This window comes from Acromyrmex echinatior, chromosome 1 (assembly GCF_024713525.1).
Source record: "Acromyrmex echinatior isolate Ae372 chromosome 1, ASM2471352v2, whole genome shotgun sequence".
Taxonomy (NCBI): Eukaryota; Metazoa; Arthropoda; class Insecta; order Hymenoptera; family Formicidae; genus Acromyrmex; species Acromyrmex echinatior.
The window spans coordinates 2,182,944-2,202,202 of NC_141852.1; the positions used below are offsets into that span (position 1 = coordinate 2,182,944).

A 19,259-nucleotide genomic window follows, 5' to 3' on the forward strand; every position below is an offset into this window, starting at 1 on the left:
ATTTGGCGAAGAAGAAAGTGCTCTTCCATCAAGACAATGCACGGGTTCACACGTACCCGATGGCCAAATTCAACGAATTCCGCTACGAATTGCTTTCTCGTCCAGCATATTCGCCAGATTTAGTCCTCTGCGACTATTTCCTGTTTCCAAACCTGAAGAAATGATTTGGAGGAAAGAAATTCACTACCAGAGAGCAGCTCATCGCCGAAACAGAGGCTTATTTTGAAGGGTTGGACAAATCATATTATTCGGATGGCTTGAAAAAGTTGGAGAATCGTTGGATCAAGTGTATCGAGCCGAAAAGAGACTATGTTGAGAAATAAAAATGAATTGATCAAAAAAAAATATTTTACTATGTTTTTCTAAAAACGTATTGACTTGTCTTCATAATATTTCCTCCATTATGCGCAGGGCCTGAGAGAGAGAGAGAGAGAGAGAGAGAGGGAGAGAGAGAGAGAGGGAGGGAGGGAGGGAGAGAGAGAGGGGGAGGGAGGGAGGGAGAGAGAGAGAGAGAGAGAGAGAGAGAGAGAGAGATGCTTGCAAACTGAGCACATCATGTAATTCTTTCACCATGAGTCAGGAGCCTTAATGGTGGCGGTTTGTCTTAATTCTTATTATAGAAATACTAGTCTAAGCTAGAATTCCAGTAGAATACTAGAGTCTGACCATCCCTCCATCCTCTCTTGTGATTGGCGTGTCCACATAATGGCAATACCAATCGCACATACATTCCCAGAAATGATAATGGAATCGACATCGAATCGATGTCGATACGATGTTGAAAGCATCAAATCGATGTCCATTTTCATTTCTGACTGAGTTCATATTACCAATTGAGAGCAAACACACATTTCGGACATCCACGCCATTTTTAGGGCATGGCCAGAATCTGGTTTTCTAAAGACTCTAATCTAAGCCAATGTGCAGTAATACCACGCGGCGCGAATCCTGTGAAACGATTACATTTCCTTTTTTTTACTCGTTTGTTCCATATGTTTGCAAGATTAATGTCTAATGCAGATTAGTTTGGAAATTTGATAAACCGTTGTTCGAATCATAGCCAGGGTACTTTTATTTTTAGGAGCACTACACTAGAGAGCATGGTGGAAGAGATAACATGGGGTGCAGTTGCCGTTACGAATGCTTCGAAGTGTTTTTTGATTAAACAATTAGTAAAATTTTTTCTTCCGATTAGTTAATCAAATACTTGTGTGGCAACTCGACCACACCCATGGTGTGCAGTTGGACAGTATCCCTTTTAAAAATCTATGCCCTCTCCGTGTATGGACCTGAGAAGTCGCTGCTTTTCAGGAAAGAGCGATTTCATAAGGCTTCGTAAATGATCTGCAAAATATTCATATGCCTCAATACAGTCCATAGGAACCTTGCTGAAGAATTCTTCGGAGGTAGATAGTACATAATGGTGCAATTTGTTAGCTTTATCCGTATCAAGGATTAATTTGTATAGAAAGACACGTCGTAGACTAGAGGAGCCGCTAATGGCTATGTTGATAGCCATTAGCATAAGGAAGTGCCAGAAGGTTTCCAATTCAGTAATGATTTCACATAGTGGCGCAAATCGGCAGAAGTGACTTACAGATTTATTTGTCTCCGACGGAGTGAGGAGCGTGGGATTACCATCATTCATAATGCAGGCTCCATTTATATCTATCATGCTTAGAAGCGCCCTGTCGGAATGATCGGATTTGGAGCATTCCCAAGAGATGTGATGTGCATTAAAATCACCTGTTAACAGCGTGTTCTTGTACGTGTTAAGAGTTTATGAGAGCTTGTCGAATCATTCTTGAGGTGTGTGTTGATTCGGATGATGGTAGATGTTAATAACGGTTGCTCATCATTGAGATTGATTGTTATACCTTGTACTTCTATCGAAGAATGATGTAGATCCGAAAGATCCAAATGACTGAATATGATGTTATTTCTTAATAAGATACAGATTCTTCTCTGCCCAGAGCTCTCTGAGTCCTTTCTAATAGCTTTAAAAGGTGAAAGTCGGAAAGGCGTGGTTGGATAAAGTAAGATATCTTGTAAGTAGAAAATGTCAAACTGTCGCCTGATATGTTGTAATTAAGGAAGTTTGCCACGAATGCCGCAGCAATTCTATTGTAGGATTCTAATAGGTTGTAAATGTTTATTGCGGGTGAAGGTAATTACTATGTTGCTAATAGTACAGCATTACTAAGAGAGGAGGAATGTAGATTACTTACAGAGTCAGTACTAGATTCAGAACAAAAACCAAGAGTGGATAGGATTTCAGAAATTTTTTGAAATAGAGAAATAATGGGGGATATCATGCCAGTGACGGTCGGAATGTTAATCAGAGATTCGCAATTCTCGAGGAAGCTTATAATCTTCTGAATCAATCTTCTGATCATATCTATATTTGAAGTCGATTTCTCTGTGGACGATGGAGGCCTTTTGTCGCCTGCTCCTTTGTGTGGGTAATATTGCTTCGCATCATAGTTAGTGTCGGCCATTGGATGCAAGCAGAAGATCTAGATGCTCCTGATTTGTTTGTACGTTGAGTGATCCGAAGATGATGCAGGAAGAATTTTATATTTTCCTGCAACAGATCCTATTTTGCGGATAAGTGGCTTCCCTGAGGGGAGGCTCGAAACGGTCGGTTAGCCGTGTCTCAGAGGCGGCGACGCTGCTTTTTTGGTATAGCTTATGGGAGGGTTAGAAGAAAAGAGATCCTTTGAGTCATTATGGTCAAGATGTGTTGGAATTGATTATATGAAATAATGCCGTAGAAGGAAGGCTAGATGTAGGATAAGGAGAGCTGTAGAATTTTGGCAGAACGAGAAGAAGAAGAAGAAGAGGAAGTATGACTTTGAAGATAAGGAAAGTTTTTAAAATCAAGAAGCGTATTATGAGAAGGCGGAGAGAGGAAGCTGTTGGAAGCAACTATTTTTCTAGCTTCCACCAGAGGAATGTTGTTCTGCGCGGCCAGGCCGAGAATAGTCTTGTGCTTAATAATGATAGAACATGTATGCGAGATGATTCCCTTCACAATTGATACACTTGAGATGCGCCTGATCAGCTGAGCAAAAGTGATCTTCCTCTTTAGTGAGTCCATAGAAGAGACATCTTGGTTTGATGCTTTTACAGTTCGCGACCGATATGGCCAATTCTATGACAAACGTAACAAATCCTAGCTTTTGGAATATATGCATCGATTTTGTATAGAGCATTAAATAAAACCACCTCCTTCGAGAGTGATTATCCTGCAAATTTTATACAGACTGTTCGCCAGGGCGCATAAATGGCCTTGCCGTTGATTATCATGGATCTTTAAAAGCGTTGTACGTCAAGTACTTTGACCGTTGAAGTTATGTTTTCTCTGAGACAATCTAGCGAGATAGATTGATCGATGCCCTTGATAATTCCGGTACAGAGAACCTTAAAAGAAGGAATGAAAGCTCGAAGGCCTTATCAAAGATAGGATTAGAGGATAGATCAGACGATTAGCCACGTCTGCAGTCTTGACCTCTATTATGGCTTTACCGGCGTCAAGCCTCTTAACGAGAAGAATATCAATTACTCTTGATGGATTCAAAAACAACACGAAAAAGTACAGAAAAATGCATCGGCGTTGACTTATCCGAATATACATATATGATAAAGAGGGAATATCATTTTTAGAATATTTATTAATCGAGATATTTCTCGTTTTGGCAGGTGCCAACGCACCCAAGGGGGATTCAGATGCGCTGTTCGAATGATTATTCTTAGAGTGAGGCCAAGATCTTCGATCTCGTCCCTTCGCTTGTTACCTCAGCACTACGTTTGCGGCTAATTCTCTCATCATCAATGTCCATAGGAAGCGGCGAATTAATGGCTGTGTCGTCGACGGCGACAAAGGCTGGTAGGGAGGAAACGCCACCGCCATCATTACCTGCCGGTGACTTCCACTATCAAGTAGTAAGTATTTGGTTCATATTCTTATCCGAAGAGGCGTCCATCAAATGCGCACCAGGATCGGAATTGGAAGACGATGAGGAAGAAGGAGAAGGCAGAGAACTCGATTCGATTGAGGGGGGAGAATCATTATGCGATATTCTAGACTTAACAATGGCTTATATCTCCCCCGCCCGATATCGAGAGCTGGTGCCTCTGACATGGGACCGAGAAAACGCAATTTACGGAGAGACACGACAGAGAAGAGCACAAAAATGAACACAGACACGCGCCAGCCCAACTAGCAAATCAAACTAGCGCGAAGAAGCGCTATGCAATCGATTTACGCAAGGAAAGTCCCGTAAAATACCGCAGCGAATGAATCCACGTGTGCATCCAATGCGCCATCTCGCGGAGGTCATTTTCTTCCTAAGTTATTGCTTGTGGCATTGCAAGCGTTAGTTATGGCGCTCGAGTTAGTTCTTTTTTCCGGCTTTCCTTTCTTTCACTCTCTCTAGTGTCATGGCGTTCTGCGTGCGGATCTTTTGTAAGCCTCAGCGATTATAAGTTAATGCTCGGTAAGATTAATAATCACCCTATGTTCACTGCGAGATCGATTACTGTTCATGTCATTAGGTAATTGCTAGTGTCGTCAGATAAATGCTTATATTGTAGATTTTCTTAGTTTCTCATATTCTAACCTAGCAATGCGATACCGATATCCGAGCCATCATACGTACGCAATTACGTCTCTACTTTTGTAATCTGTATGTCTTAAATAATTATTTAATTATATTTAATTGTTTATTTAATTTATATTAAACCGCTTTATGGCATATGAGTCAGAATCAATGAGTAACATTTATTTATAAACTTAACGATTTCCCGCCAATTGTCCTTCGCCGTCAGTCATCGCCGGCGCCCAGACACGCTCGGCGCCACATTGGGCACAGCAATCACAACGTAGTCACATGCTGCCGCGCACTACTGCCTTCTGACAAAGTAGATGTAAACGATAGCAATGTCCACTTTTCTTAGGATACATCATCCATTTTTAAAGGCTGATAAATCGATGTAACACGATTATATGAACCAAATTATCATCTTCAGTCTTGAAAAATGGACGAGACATACTCTAAGAAAAGTGGACGTTTCTGTGTAGTGTACATTCATTTTGTCAGAGGACAGTAGTGCGTGGCAGCATGTGGCTACGTCACAGTATAATCATATCAAATAGCGATACTGAACGTCGGCATCTTTAGCTGCGTTCGGCAATGGAAATCTGAGGCGTCGGAGTGCTCTTTTTCTACAGTGCACGTGACATATGTTATATAAAAGCACTCCGAAGTCTCAAATCTGCATTATCGAACGTAGCTAAAGATGCCGACGTTCAGTATCGCTTTTGATGTAAGTGTTCTTAGGTCACACGAATCATTGTCATGTTGTGAAGTGTACACAGTAGAGTTATGATAGGACAGGCTCTTAAATTTGAATTTCTATTAAGTTTTTAATACATCCGCCATATTCCTAACTGTACAAACCGAATAAGCGTATTAAAAATTGCAGATTACAAAAAAGTTCACTATCGCTACTGGATATGATTATACTGTGGCTACGTTGTGGCTGCTGTGCTTTTGTGGCATCGTGCATGTCTAGCCACTGGCGACGAACTAATGGTCAAGGACAACTGACGGGAAATCACTAAGTTCACAAAGAAATATTACTCATTGTTTCTGACAAACCGTAAGGCGATTTAATACAATATAAACTCAAATGAAATGTTTGGAATATACAAATCGAAGAAATAGAGACGTAATTGCGTGCGTTACGACAGCTTAGATATCGGTATCGCATTATTAGGTTAGAATACGGGAAACTAAAAAATCTACAATATAAGCGTTTGTGTGACGGCGTTTGCGTGAGCAATTATTTAACGACAATGATTATTAATCTTACCGAGCTCTAACTAAAATCTATTGCTGAGGCTTACAAAAACAGAGGCTGCATCCGCACGCAGAACGCCATGACATCAGAGAGAGGGGAGAGGGGAGAGAGAGAGAGAGAGAGAGAGAGAGAGAGAGAGAGAGAGAGAGAGAGAGGAAAACTGAAAAAAAGAACTGACTTGAGCGCCGCAACTAAAGCTGCGATTTCACGGAGATATGTGTAGATATTTCCCCCTCTTCCATCAGTATAGCTGAAATCAAAGTGGCAGGAAAATTTATATTTCAATATCTCGCCGCAACTGTCTCCTACTTTTTCATAGAGCGTGAAATATCGGGATATAATCAGTTGAAATTTTAAAATATATATCTGTATACTGGCGTGTGACAGCCAACCTGTGTTGACAACTGAATGTATGTAAGTTTCTCAAGTACAAAATTTATGTATATATTAGGTGTACAAATAAGTTTCCGCCGTTTTTTAATCAAAAATTAAGCATTTATTGTAAAAGAACGATACATAATGTTTTATTGATGTAAGTCAAAATGTAAGTGCAAGTTCCTTTTGCGTTTAGCACGAATCTTCATTCAATAATGCTTCCAATTCCGCGTCTTCGTACACTTCCGCTACGTTCTTTGTCTTCGACATCAAATTCACCGTTCTTAAATTTTTGAAATCATTCACGACAACTTCTCTCACTTAAGGCAGCCTCACCATATGCTTCTACAATCGATGAGCCTCAGCTGCAGATTTCTTCAAATTAAAGAAGTAAATCAAAAGTTCCCGCAAATGACGCTTATTCAGCTCAAAACTCGGCATTTTCGCACAAAAAAAAATATATGATGCTGATACAAAATCGCTAGTATTTCAAGGTTATGTTGTTGATAGATGTCCAATCTTACGATATAATGTTTTACATCAGATAATTTTAACCATAGCTTGCTAGTGGCGCCGTCTTTTATCAAACGGCGGAAACTTATTTGTACATCTAATATATATATATATATATATATATATATATATATATATATATTGTGATTGAGATAATTATTTTTTCAGGGATTGAAAAATTAGACAAATAATTCATTTAATGCTTGAATGGAGGACGATTTGAGTGACGAACATTTAGCAAATATATGCGGAAATGTAGTATACGCAAGTAATGTAATATATCGCAAGTAATATTAGAACAGATTAGATGACGACATGTCGCTGCAATACTTAAAAAAAAAAATGCAAGAAGGAGGCCATACAAGAAAAAACAGCATTGGATAGCACCACTCTTTCAAACACTTCAGTTTTCAGTATGTTTCTATCAATATGGTTTGCCTCATTACCTAAGCTGCGTTTAGAAGATATTCGCTTTCATAATTACTTTCATAATTACTTTAGAGTGTTTGCAACGCAATTAGAAGCTTTATTGTCTAGTGTTGGCCCTCAATTGCAAAAGCAAAATTTTATAAAAGAGGCTATAACACCTGCAGAACGCTTGGCAGTAACGTTGAAGTAAGTTTATGTTTACTTTATACAAAATTAATAAAATGATAGCAAACATTGTTATCTCACCGATATTACCTTATATATATATTTTCCTTCAATATTTCAGATATTTGGCATCTGGTGATTCCATAACATCTGACGTTCCAATATCTTATGGGGAAAACGACAGTGTGTAAATCATATACAAAACATGTTCAGTAATTTGAAACGCTCTGCATCCTATGGTTTTATTAGGTATACAACTTTGCCTCCGCCGTTTTTTTCCGAAATTCGAGACTTTATTGTAAAAAACTGGTTATACATTTATGATTCAAAGTATTGTCCATCGCTGGTCACTATCTCCCATCTTTCGGGCAGCGAATCCCGCGTTAAAAAACTGGTCATCTTTTGAGGCGATCCACGAATCGATCCAATTTTTTACTTCTTCATAAGACCGGAAGTGCTGGTCAGCCAGGCCGTGTGCCATTGATCGAAACAAGTGATAGTCAGAGGGAGCAACGTCTGGAGAATACGGCGGGTAGGATAGGACTTCCCATTTCAACGTTTCCAAGTATGTCTTGACACTTTCGCAACATGGAGTCGAGCATTGTCATGCTGCAAAATCACTTTATCGTGTCTCTCGTTGTATTGCGGCCGTTTGTCTTTCAATGCTCGGCTCGATTGCGTTCGATACTGATCGCCTGTGATTGTTTCAGTCGGTTTTAACAGCTCATAATACACTACGCCGAGCTTTGGTCCTACCAAATACAGAGCATGACCTTGGAGCCGTGAATATTCGGTTTAGCCGTCGACGTGGAAGCATGACCGGAAATTCTCCATGATTTTCTGCTTGGGGTTATCGTAATGAACCCATTTTTCGTCCCCAGTCACAATGCGATGCAGAAATCCCTTCCGTCTTTGCCTTTCAAGCAGCTGTTCACAAGCAAATAAACGCCGTTCAACATCTCTCGGCTTCAACTCGTACGGCACCCAATTTCCTTGCTTCTGAATCATTCCCATGACTTTGAGGCGTTTTGAAATGGCTTGTTGAGTCACTCCCAATGATCGTGCCAATTCTTCTTGATTTTAACATGAGTCTTGATCAAGTAATGCCTCCAATTCTGCACCTTCTCGAAAACCTTCTCTCTTCCACCGCTATGGTCTTCGACGTCAAAATCACCGTTCTTGAAGCGTTGAAACCACTCACGACATGTTCTTTCATTAATAGCGGCCTCACCGTAAGTATTTGAGAGCATTCGATGAGACTCAGCTGCAGATTTCTTCATATTGAAGCAGAAAATTAAAACCTCCCGCAAATGACGAGAATTTGGCTCGTAAACTGACATTTTCAATCGAGAATAACTTTATGATGCAGACACAAATCGACTAATGTTTCTATGGGGTTATGTTGACAGATGCCCAAGTTTATTGACGTTTATGATCTATTTATTTCGATCATTGCTAAAGCCATCTATAGGAAAATGGCGGAAGCAAAGTTGTACACCTAATATCACCGATACTAACAGAAGAAAAGTGGATAGAAATCGCTCGGAACTTTGAAGAGTCGAGAAATTTCATTCATTGTATCGGAGCAATAGATGACAAACATGTTATCATTCAAGTACGTAAATGTTAATAGCAATTGTTTAATCAATTTCAATAATACAATTTCAATAATGCAATAAATAATGCACGACATATATTGCAGTACATATATACATTGTGGTAAAAACAATAATTCGTAATGTTTCAGTGCCCTAATAATGCTGGCTCGAGTTATTACAGTTACAAAAGGTTTACAGTGTAGTATTGTTGGCAATTTGTGATGCACAATATATTTTTCGTTATGTCGATATCGGGGACTATGGGCGACAAAACAATGGTGGTATTTTTCAAACCAGTACGATTGATCAAAAATTCGATTCGGACCGAACATGAATGTGCCAAAACCAGTAGCAATTGAAGGAAGACGGATATTACCGTATTGCCTTGTTGGAAATGAAGCTTTCCCTCTCAAATTATATTTGCTTCGCCCTTATTCAGGTAAAAATGGGCTCACACCAGAGCAAGTTGTGTATAATTATCGCTTGAGTCGGAGGATGATTGAGAATACTTTCGATATTTTAGCAAGTCAGTGGCGAATATATCGAAAATCGATAATTGCTAATCCAAAAAATTTTATGTTAATGATTCGAGCAACAATTTGCTTGCACAACTGGTTCCGAAAAAGCGAGACAATATTACGTATTTGAACGCAGGTTTGGTCGATGAAAACGATCCGAATAGCTTAAATGGATGGCTCTTAGCGAAGAATTTTTGAGAATGAATGTACATTTACAGATATAACTCGAAGTGGATCAAACGTATTTGCAGGTGTATGACACTTAGGGACAAATTTTGCGATTATTTAACAACGAAAGAGTAGTCGTATCGTGGCAAGAGAATCGTTTTTAAGATAGTGATTTTTAAGATAGTGAATAGCTCATAACTCTGTTAAAAATCGTCGTAAAGTAGATTTTTAAAACTGAAACTTTGCTCTATCGAATGATATAATTGCCAATGTACAAATAGGAATATAGATTAGGTTGTTGAAAATTTGAAACTTTCCGGTATGGTAGCGGATTTTGTTATGTTCACGTTTATGTGAAAAGGTTAGTCGAAGGTGACTGATTTCACTAAAGTTTCCACTAAGTCTTGTAGATCATCGTCACCATCAAGTCTCCTCCGCTTACTGGTAGCACTGTTTCCTGCAAAAATTAAAGTATATAATTATTTTCTCCTTTACGCATTATTACCTATAAGGTATACCTGATAAGTTACTGGTACATCTGTCGGATGAAATGTTAGTATCCATTTCATAATTTTTATTCACTGCCTCCTCAGTATCATTCATTGCTAGAGTTTCAGTGTTCTATGCGTTCGTTGTCATTCTGTAACATAAAAGATATCACATAATATTGTAGTAATATTGCAAAAATATTGTCGAAATATCGCACAAATATTTCTGCTAGGGATTTTCGCGGACATTTAATATTGCAGCATTATTTATACAACATTATTTATATATTGATATATTGGGTCATTTAAAAAGTATCCGCGGTTTTTTCATTCAAAAATTGAACAAAAAACCGATACTTTTTAAATGACCTAATATTATATTATTGCTATATTGCAAAATTATGGAAATATTGCATACTGTCTGATGTTACGTACAAGCCTTATAGTTGAACATCTAAAAGAAATTGCATGCTGTCATAATGGATTCACGAACTACATGATGAAGCCACAGATCCACTCGATAACTTCTTTTTTTTACAATGTGTTTTGAAGGAGTCACAGAGAGATTTTCACTTCTTCTTGAGCTTCTTGGTTGATATTACTTTTAAGAAAAAAACAATTAATATTTAATTGTAATAAATTAACAATAAAATGTGTAATTAATGTCAAAAAGTAATGTCATATAATGTAAAAGAAATTAGTATTATTGAATCTTATGAAAATTTCTTCCTACAGTATCTCTTTCTTACGTATTTCACGTTCTGTGAGTGGAAGTTTGAAATTTCACAGAGGAGGCTTCTGTCAAACTTCTGCGGGCCGAGAGTGCGTGAACGCGTTCGCGAGAACATCTCCGCAGGTCGGACGCTCGGACGTAACGATATATAGAATTTATCCGAATTTTAAAAATACTTTATATGCGAAATACTACGTCTTTTGATACCGTTCAAATTCAGTGGTCCATAAAACATTCAATGGTTGACAGTCACGTGATCGATGACCACCGACATCAAAGAAGCCGACAGTTATTGTCGCTACTGTATGTAGTTATACCACAATATATACTATAGCACAACTCTCTGTTGGCACCTTTGATGTTAGTTCCCAAAATGAAGTGCGCATATGTGAAATAAATAATTTCCCTAGTAGCGCTCCCATCTGAATTTCTTTCTCAGTTGCTCATTATTTTTCCGTTCTTTCTCTCTCTTTCTCTCTCTCTCTCTCTCTCTCTCTCTCTCTCTCTCTCTCTCTCTCTCTCTCTCTCTAGGTCATTTGTACATCAAAGTATATATTTGAATCTAAATGTAATAAAACTAAAAGAAATAGATTTATATTTGTATTGCATTGCAAAATAGAAAAAAATATAAAAATAAGAAAATTACATAAATGTTATATGATACAAATATTATATCGTAAAAATATTTTAATTAACGACTGTAGCACACGATGCTTGTTTTCCTGCTAGATCGTTTACATTTTAGTAAATTATCAGAATTGCATCATACAAAAAAATATGATAAATAAAAATATGATAAATAAAATTTCAATTTCAATATAATTTAGAATAAAACAAATATGTTTATCAATATTACATATATTTTAAAATAATAATACACATGTATGCCTACACACACACACACACACACACACGCACGCAGGGTGTCTCTTAAGTTAGGTCCGGGCATTGCGGGCGTAGAATGGGTCAAGGGGAACGAAAACTTCTCATACCATTTTGAGATATCCACTGCAGTTTTCGAATTAAAAAAGAAAACGTCTAAGCCAATGTGCGATGAAGTCGCATCGTGCGAATTCGTAGCACGGCCTATCACTATTATTAGAATTAACAAAATTGTAATTTTAATAATTTTAATATACTCGTATAACAAGAAATAAAATATAAATATTATAATATAATACAATATAAAAACGAGACACATATAAAGAAGAATAACATGAAATTTATAAATATAATATAGAATAAAAGAGAATAGAAGAGAAATTTATAAATGTAAAATATTTAACAATTTTCTATTATTAAAAAAATTTTTTTTATATGATTTATTATGCTGTGATAGTGTGTAATATATACACATACGAAGAAACAATTTTATTAAATAAGTAGTTGTGAAATTTGGACACGGCGGTTCAAAAGTTATATTTTGTGTCAAATGCAATAAATAACTACCAATATTTTCCTGAAAACAATTCTTTTCAAAATTTTTTACAAATATTTCTTCTAATTTCTGAATATAATTATAAAAGTCATTACTAAGTATGTTAAAAATTTCCAAACAAATTTCCTTCTTTGTTTCTACAAGCTCGAAGAGAACAATATAATGTAGTATTATCTAAAATAGCCTTATTTTCACTTACATATATCACAAGGATTACTGTACACTTTTTAATTAAATAGCATACATACTTTAATGTATTCTCTTCTGGCAAAGCCATTGAACGATAATCATGATTCGGAATATTTAAAATTTTATGCGTCGATGATGGAACAAATTCCGAAATTGTTTGACTCTTTGATACTAGACGTTTTAATATAAAGATTTAATATATCATGATTATCAGAAGCACAATTTTGGGTTTTCGAATGTCCTAAAAATTTTGTACTAAATAGTTTTTTAAAAGCACGTGTAAATTGTATAGTTGTATAGTATTGTCGGATTAAAGCAATTACCACCTTGTTGTCTAACAGAGCCAAGAAATTTTCGACGCCATTTTGATTTATTCTACGAGTTTGAAGATACTGAAAATTGTAATCTTTTAATATTGTCCAGAGCTGAATAATACCATTGATTGTTATCTGCTAGCCATCAAAGCATTTCACTTTTACATATTTGTCATTTCGATTTACAACTTTAATAGATTTTATGAAATATTGTATAATATTTCTTCTAAAAACTGCATTTGTTCTTCTAAAAACTGTCATTTCCAGTAAAAGTTTTTTCATATTCTTTATAATTATTTAGACTTGATGAATTTAAAATATCAAATAATTTATCAAAATGATCTATTAAATTTATAGTTCCAACTGCTTCAGTTGGAAGAAAACCGAAAGACATTGATGTACACATTCCTGCAGTTACATGATTAGCATACTTTACTTTCATTTTTGAAAAATTATTTGGCTCAATATGGTTTACTTATAATTTAGGAGCTGCTTTTATTCATTGCGTACTGTCTCGTTTATAAAATTGTACAATGTGATCCCAAGAAGCTATTTTATTATTAATTTTAAAATTATATTTCAATAAATTATTGCAAGCTTTTATTAAGTGTGGAGTATCAAAAATGTAAACTATTGTATCCTTTAATTAAAAAAGTAGAATTTTGTGTCAAGATTCCTAAATTAGATAACTGTATAAAGTTAGTACTTATATCTGTAATTAATGCATGCACCATAGCATCACAATTTTAACTTAATTATAATATTAAATAAAAAATTTTTTGTACATTGCTATGGCACGTAGTCTCTACAAAACAGAAGCAAATGGGCAATTTCCATTCACCTGTAATACTATGTGCCATTACAATCAAAGCATTTTTTGCAGGTATAGATGATTTTTTATCATCAGTGTCCTTAAATTCAATAATTTCATCTTTTGATATATTATACAAGTGATTTTTTAAATTTATTTCATCTGCACATAATACGCAATTCTGTTAATGGTAAAGACGTTCTGTTAATAGTAAAGAAATTAATTTTATTATAATTTCATTGTTTCAAAAATTTTATCATTTATACCTGGTATAATATTCCATTCTTTTGTAAATAAATTTAAAGAACGTACAAAAGGCAATGCAATATATTTTTGCAATTTTCTATAAGTTCGTAACTTAAAAAATACAAAGATAAAGCAAATTTTTTCAATTCGAAATCATATATTCTGCCATGTTTATTTCTAAATTGTGCGTCAACTTGTGCTATTAGTATTCTATTAAAATTTTCGGGCAATAATTTACGGTCTAATTCTTTCAAACGTTTATATTCGTTATTTTTTTAAATTTTTACCTTCTTAATTTTCTTTTTTTTCAAACAAAGTTGTCGTACTGTTACACGTAGCGTTTTATTTTGTGCCTGTACTCTCTTGATTTTCAAACGCATTTTTTTCTTTCTTGGGCTATCATCCGATGATTTAATATGTTGACTCTCGGATATACTTCTGTAATATGATACGAATCCATTAAGTTTATGATAAGAAAGATTATTTTTTAATATGATAAGCAATCTGTTACGTCCAAGCTCCGCATGGAGCTGAGGGGGTGAACGCAATAGAAACCGAATTATTAGACCGATTTGGTCGTGTCCAAGCTCCGGACCGTAAGGGAGCCGTGGGGAAGAATCGACACAAATCGGGAGGTACTTCGCTTCGTTCTGAGGCTCCTAACGAGCCGGGGATCGAATGGAGGACGAAGTGGAAACCTCAACTCGTGCTCCGCTAAACGGACGTACTTTTAATTTAAAGGGCCCAAACTGAGTCAGTGTGCCGGGAGGGCGCACTTTAACGCCAGATGTGTACGTCTGTATGTTCTAGCTTTCTGTCATGGAACTTAATCCAAGTAATCGGGGAGAGGGCGAAGTGCAACCGTGGGAAAACTTACAATAAATACAAGGAGAGGTTTATCAATTAGCAAATGAGGGTTTAGTTTAATAGTACTATAATAAAAACAATATTTAGTAATATATTTTTCTTAAGTATAAAAATACAATCCTTTGGTTCTCTATTCTGAAGCGTATGGATTTATGTATGTGTGAGTGTGTATGTGTGCGCGTTTGGAAAGAGAATTGCGTATAATATTGGTGTTATTTTGTGTGAGGAGGATTTGGAAAGAGGAGGGGAAAATTAAAATTGTGTAGGGTCATATGGTTGGAGGGAAAGAGAGTCGATGGAAATGAGGAATGGTATATACTGAAAATAAGCAAGTGGATCAGTGGAGCAGTGGAAGTGCGATGCTGACTATCACTCGATCATTAGTGGAAGGAATAAAGTAAGACATGTATTCCAACAACTGATGGACGTTATGAAAGAGGAGAGGAAGGAGATTGGCGGGGGAGTAAGCATCAGGTTGAACAGAAGGAATGAGAGGATGATAAATTCAAGACGGGAAATTCCGCAATGGGAGTGATGATATCGGATGTGAAACAGGGGGAGGACTGGACGGGAAGAGTCATTGAAGAAGTCTGGGAACAGATCGGAGACAGGAGAAATTTCTAATAGCGGTGATAAAGTCGAGGGTGAAGACTGAACGACCAGAGTCTGTTCTTGGGCCGATGTTTGAATTAGCGGAGATTGTTCCCGAGAGTTTTGTGCAGTGTTAGAGCGGACACGGGCGATGAGTCGGCACGCGTTGTTAATCCCCGCTAGGTGATGGTGATGAGGGGCGGAAGAACTGTGTGAACACACTAAAAATTTGGTCGTCTTTAAAAAGGGACCACACAAGAAGAGGAGGGACCACTCAGTGTACTGCAGCAAAATCAAAATTTACTACTTGCAATAATGATGAATAAGGGTACTCGAGAGATCGTCAGAGAGAGTGTCGTCGATGGGATGTTGGGCTTCGTCCAGATCCGCTTCGTCAAATTTCCCGATCAGGCAGTGCCGTTGAAGATGATAGTATGGTTTTGCTCTGACTTTACTAGAGAAAAAGAGCTTCGAAAATCGGATAAAGCTTTTTTCAAAAGTCCCGACAACTATAGCTTCCCAAAACTCAGAGAAAAATCACCCTGAAGGTCGCGGAACCACGGTTTTTATACTAAAAACCGTGGTTTTTAGTTTCGCCCCTAATTACTCCAATTTGAATTGGTGAAATAGGTTCGTTAACTAGTAATAGAATTATTCTTTGCTCTCGGATTGGTCAAGATCTTGGGAGGATGTTGACCGGAAGGATGTTGATCGGAATCTGTAGTGTGGAAAAGTATTTTCTTAAATTTTATGACTTTAAAATTTATGGGAAAACGCACGTGCAGTGCGTCAAGAAAGCGCACGTGCAGCGTCGACACGAGACTACCCAGAATCTATCCATGAATGTCGCGTATCGCTTCTTAGATTTTGTGATCACGAACTCGTGAGAATCGTCCATGACGTAAAAAAAAAGTATTTTGGCGTCGGTCTTACGATTCCAATGATATATTTATTATCTTAGTCTCAGTGTCCGAAGGGCACAAACTTGATGTCCTTTTGGTTCCGTCGTTCGTGCAGGTGTACCGATTTTTAATTTATCTCGGACATTTACGAAAAGATACTGGATTTTTCGTTTTAGTTTTTAGTGTGGGAAAAGAAAATTTTTAGTTTTCTCTAGGCTATAACGCTCAACTTGTGCGCAGTTGTCTTTTTATTTCAACGAATTCCTATCTCCATGAAAGAAAAGAGTCGTGGAAGTCCGCTGGACGTAACAAATCTAATAAATTCTATTAACAAGACATAAATAATTCAAATAATATTAAATAAAAAATAAAGTTAAAAAAGAGAAATATATATTAATTTTTTAACTGCATTCTAGTAATAATTAAATGTTGTAAAAAAATTTTATTATTGAAAATAAGAAAATAAAAATATACTTTACTATAATTTACTGAATGAAAATTTATGGTTTAACTTTTTCAGCTTCTATGTCATGGATGACAGTTGTTTGTGTATTTGTGACGCTGATGTCACTTTATATAGAAGGTTCGCTCGCCAAGGCGGCGTGTAATAATGATAACTCTCTTTGTTGTAACAATTTGGAATTTATTGTTGACTCGAATTAAGATTTGTTCGAAATGGACGGTAAGCGATGCTCGTAAGCCGATACTTGATGCGTTTAGTTCGATGCATGCACAGATAATTCGCACTTGATATGACGTCGAGTAATTTCTTATACCGTTTGAAAGAAAGTGTATTGTGAGCAGTAACGAGACCGTAAATTTCGCCGGAGATTCAGTAATTTTCGCGCATTGAATGCTCTCGCGGTACGTGTATACTCAGAACGTTTTATATTTGTCAAATTTTCGAGTCTTGCGCAAGAGGGGTCGCGTGCTATTTGAGATAGACAGCGTGATTAGAACAGGAGCGAGATACACGCATGTTTTGAACGAAATGTTGGTCGCAAGCATGTTTGAACAGGGATGATTCGGTATCTATGAGCCGTTTACTTGCCATCCTCGAGAATACATTGAAATTAACGATGATTTCGGAACAACAATGATTGGCAGAATTATTTCAAGTATTGGTATTGCTGAAAATAAAAAAAAATTTTTTTATTTAAAAAGTATTTTTCATTAATTATTCAAAAATATTTTCCATTAATATAAATTATTTAGTCTCTTCTTACACTTGAACTACTTGAACATCAGTTATCTCTGCACATGTATTTCTGCAATAAAAAAATATATATCAATTGTATAGAATATCATTATATGAAACAATATAAAATATTTCAGTTTAAGGCTCCTGACTACTCAGCCAAGAATTCTGCATTAACGGTGGCGACACAGAATCAGACGACGATCTGGCGAAACGGTAGCCACACTTATGAAGCACGAGCCCATGTCCGTGTGCTCGCCTGCGCTAAGAGTGAACGAGACAGTGAGCTCCTTCTCACACTAATTACTTGTTTCAGCGATCAAAAATGTTTTCTCGGCAATCTCGGCCGCTCAGCGCCTAGACATCAATAAGAGGCGGGGGGCATTCTAAATAACATATAAGTTTTAATAAATTGTAGTAATAGTGTATTCCCATTAATCCAAAATAGTATAAATCATGTTAAAACGCAACAGTTTACGAGATATTTAATTGTTTACGATTTTTCATGCGTGTTATATAATATATCTCTTCTTCATAAACTCGAGTAGCAAGAATAGTAGAAGTAGAATTTTACCAGAAAAAAATTATAACCAGCACTTCTCTTCACGAAAGTCTCGAAAGGCCATCAGAAAAGAAATGCGTATGTTTGAGACTCGAGACTTGCGAAGAAAGTATGCGAAAAAAAATCGAATAATTGCAAAAAGCACGTTTTTCGCTTAATATAAAACGAAAGATATTGATGGAAAAAAATTCGGTATGAAAAATGTAGGTATTTGAAATCTATCTACAAAATAAGACATGGAATATTAAAATCGATCTATTAGTTCAGTAGGAAAAAAAATAAAAAAACATCAAAAAAGGCCTTCTTTTCACTCGTTCTGTTCATTGAGATTTCAACACAAAGCTTTGAAATTCTCGTAAAATGTAGCCCTCGTAATAACGAACAAATCTAGCCTTGAACAAGCCTGAAAATGTTCATTAATTTTTGCAAAAAGCCATTTGTTCACTAAAAACCTGTCTGCGGAAAATTTAATTTCTTCATCTTTGAGGAGTCGCACAGCAATTTACAGGGATTTTGCTTCTTCAGGAGTTGCACTGTAACGTACGCTTAATAAAACGATTTTTTTGCAGTTAAACTATTATAAAAGGATTTTAAAAAGTGGGTATTTATTTTCATATAAAGAAACGAAAATAATTTCGTTAATAAGCATTATATCAAATAACCGAAATCTGACATTTTTCTACGAATTTAAAAAAAAGATTACCCTCCGATTATTAGGAGCCGAGATAATAATTTTTTTTCAAAAAATCACTGTGGCTCTAATTTTTAAGATTAAGAGTTCCGTCTGAAACCAATTTGTTCCAAGGAAGAACAAATTTGTCAAGGAAGAATTGAATTTTTGCTGTTGAAAAACTTTTGAATTTTTTGATGCCGGAAAAGTTTATTTAAAACCATTGGAAAATTAAAAAACATGAGCGAGGCAGTGTGCCGGACGGAGTGAGGGAAGCAGGGTTGATAAAAAACGTATTTAAAAAAAATAATGAAACATTCAGTTTTTTTTGTTTAAAACAGTTTAATGTTTTATATATGTTTTAAAAAGTTTTAGAAAAAAATTGCGTTTAAAACAAAAAAAAACCTTTTAAATATATTTATTATATTTATTATATTTTATTAAAACGCATTTTCACTTTCAAGTATTTTGAAACGTTTCTGAGATACATTTTAGCATTTAATTACACCTACTTCCTTATTTTTCTTAAATTTGAGCGTATTATCACATAAATATATGTATATTTGAATGTGTTTGCTATTTAACATTTTATTTGATTGTATTTTAAGTTATGCAAATT

The 19,259-nt window shown here is 36.0% G+C and overlaps 1 protein-coding gene, 1 long non-coding RNA gene and 1 pseudogene across 4 annotated transcripts; 1 reads left to right on the plus strand and 2 right to left on the minus strand.

The window, feature by feature from the left end:
• The first annotated feature begins 561 nt into the window (after window positions 1-561).
• LOC105146170 (uncharacterized) lies at window positions 562-8,479 on the plus strand. 2 transcript variants are annotated; one of them, XM_087404966.1, is made up of 5 exons: window positions 562-6,279; window positions 6,922-7,166; window positions 7,255-7,368; window positions 7,469-7,912; window positions 8,058-8,479. In XM_087404966.1, the coding sequence occupies exon 1, from the start codon at window positions 3,835-3,837 to the stop codon at window positions 4,198-4,200; it is 366 nt and encodes a 121-aa protein (XP_087261092.1). In that variant the 5' UTR covers window positions 562-3,834; the 3' UTR covers window positions 4,201-6,279; window positions 6,922-7,166; window positions 7,255-7,368; window positions 7,469-7,912; window positions 8,058-8,479. The 2 variants fall into 2 exon arrangements, with proteins under 2 accessions (XP_087261092.1, XP_087261086.1); XM_087404960.1 differs by having other exon boundaries at window positions 7,469-8,479.
• A 1,117-nt stretch (window positions 8,480-9,596) lies between these two features.
• On the minus strand, window positions 9,597-14,216 carry LOC105146169 (uncharacterized). 2 transcript variants are annotated; one of them, XR_015544703.1, is made up of 3 exons: window positions 14,138-14,216; window positions 10,150-10,720; window positions 9,597-10,088 (listed from the first exon to the last, which is right to left on the minus strand). It is a non-coding gene; the product is annotated as an uncharacterized LOC105146169 (long non-coding RNA). The 2 variants fall into 2 exon arrangements; XR_015544702.1 differs by lacking the exon at window positions 14,138-14,216 and having other exon boundaries at window positions 10,150-10,271; window positions 10,555-12,030.
• LOC147910816 (uncharacterized) lies at window positions 11,444-16,206 on the minus strand (annotated as a pseudogene).
• Window positions 16,207-19,259: the final 3,053 nt, after the last annotated feature.

Coding starts and splice junctions, on each gene's coding strand:
- LOC105146170 (XM_087404960.1), top strand. CDS start 3,835: ATGTCCATAGGAAGCGGCGAATTAATGGCTGTGTCGTCGACGGCGACA.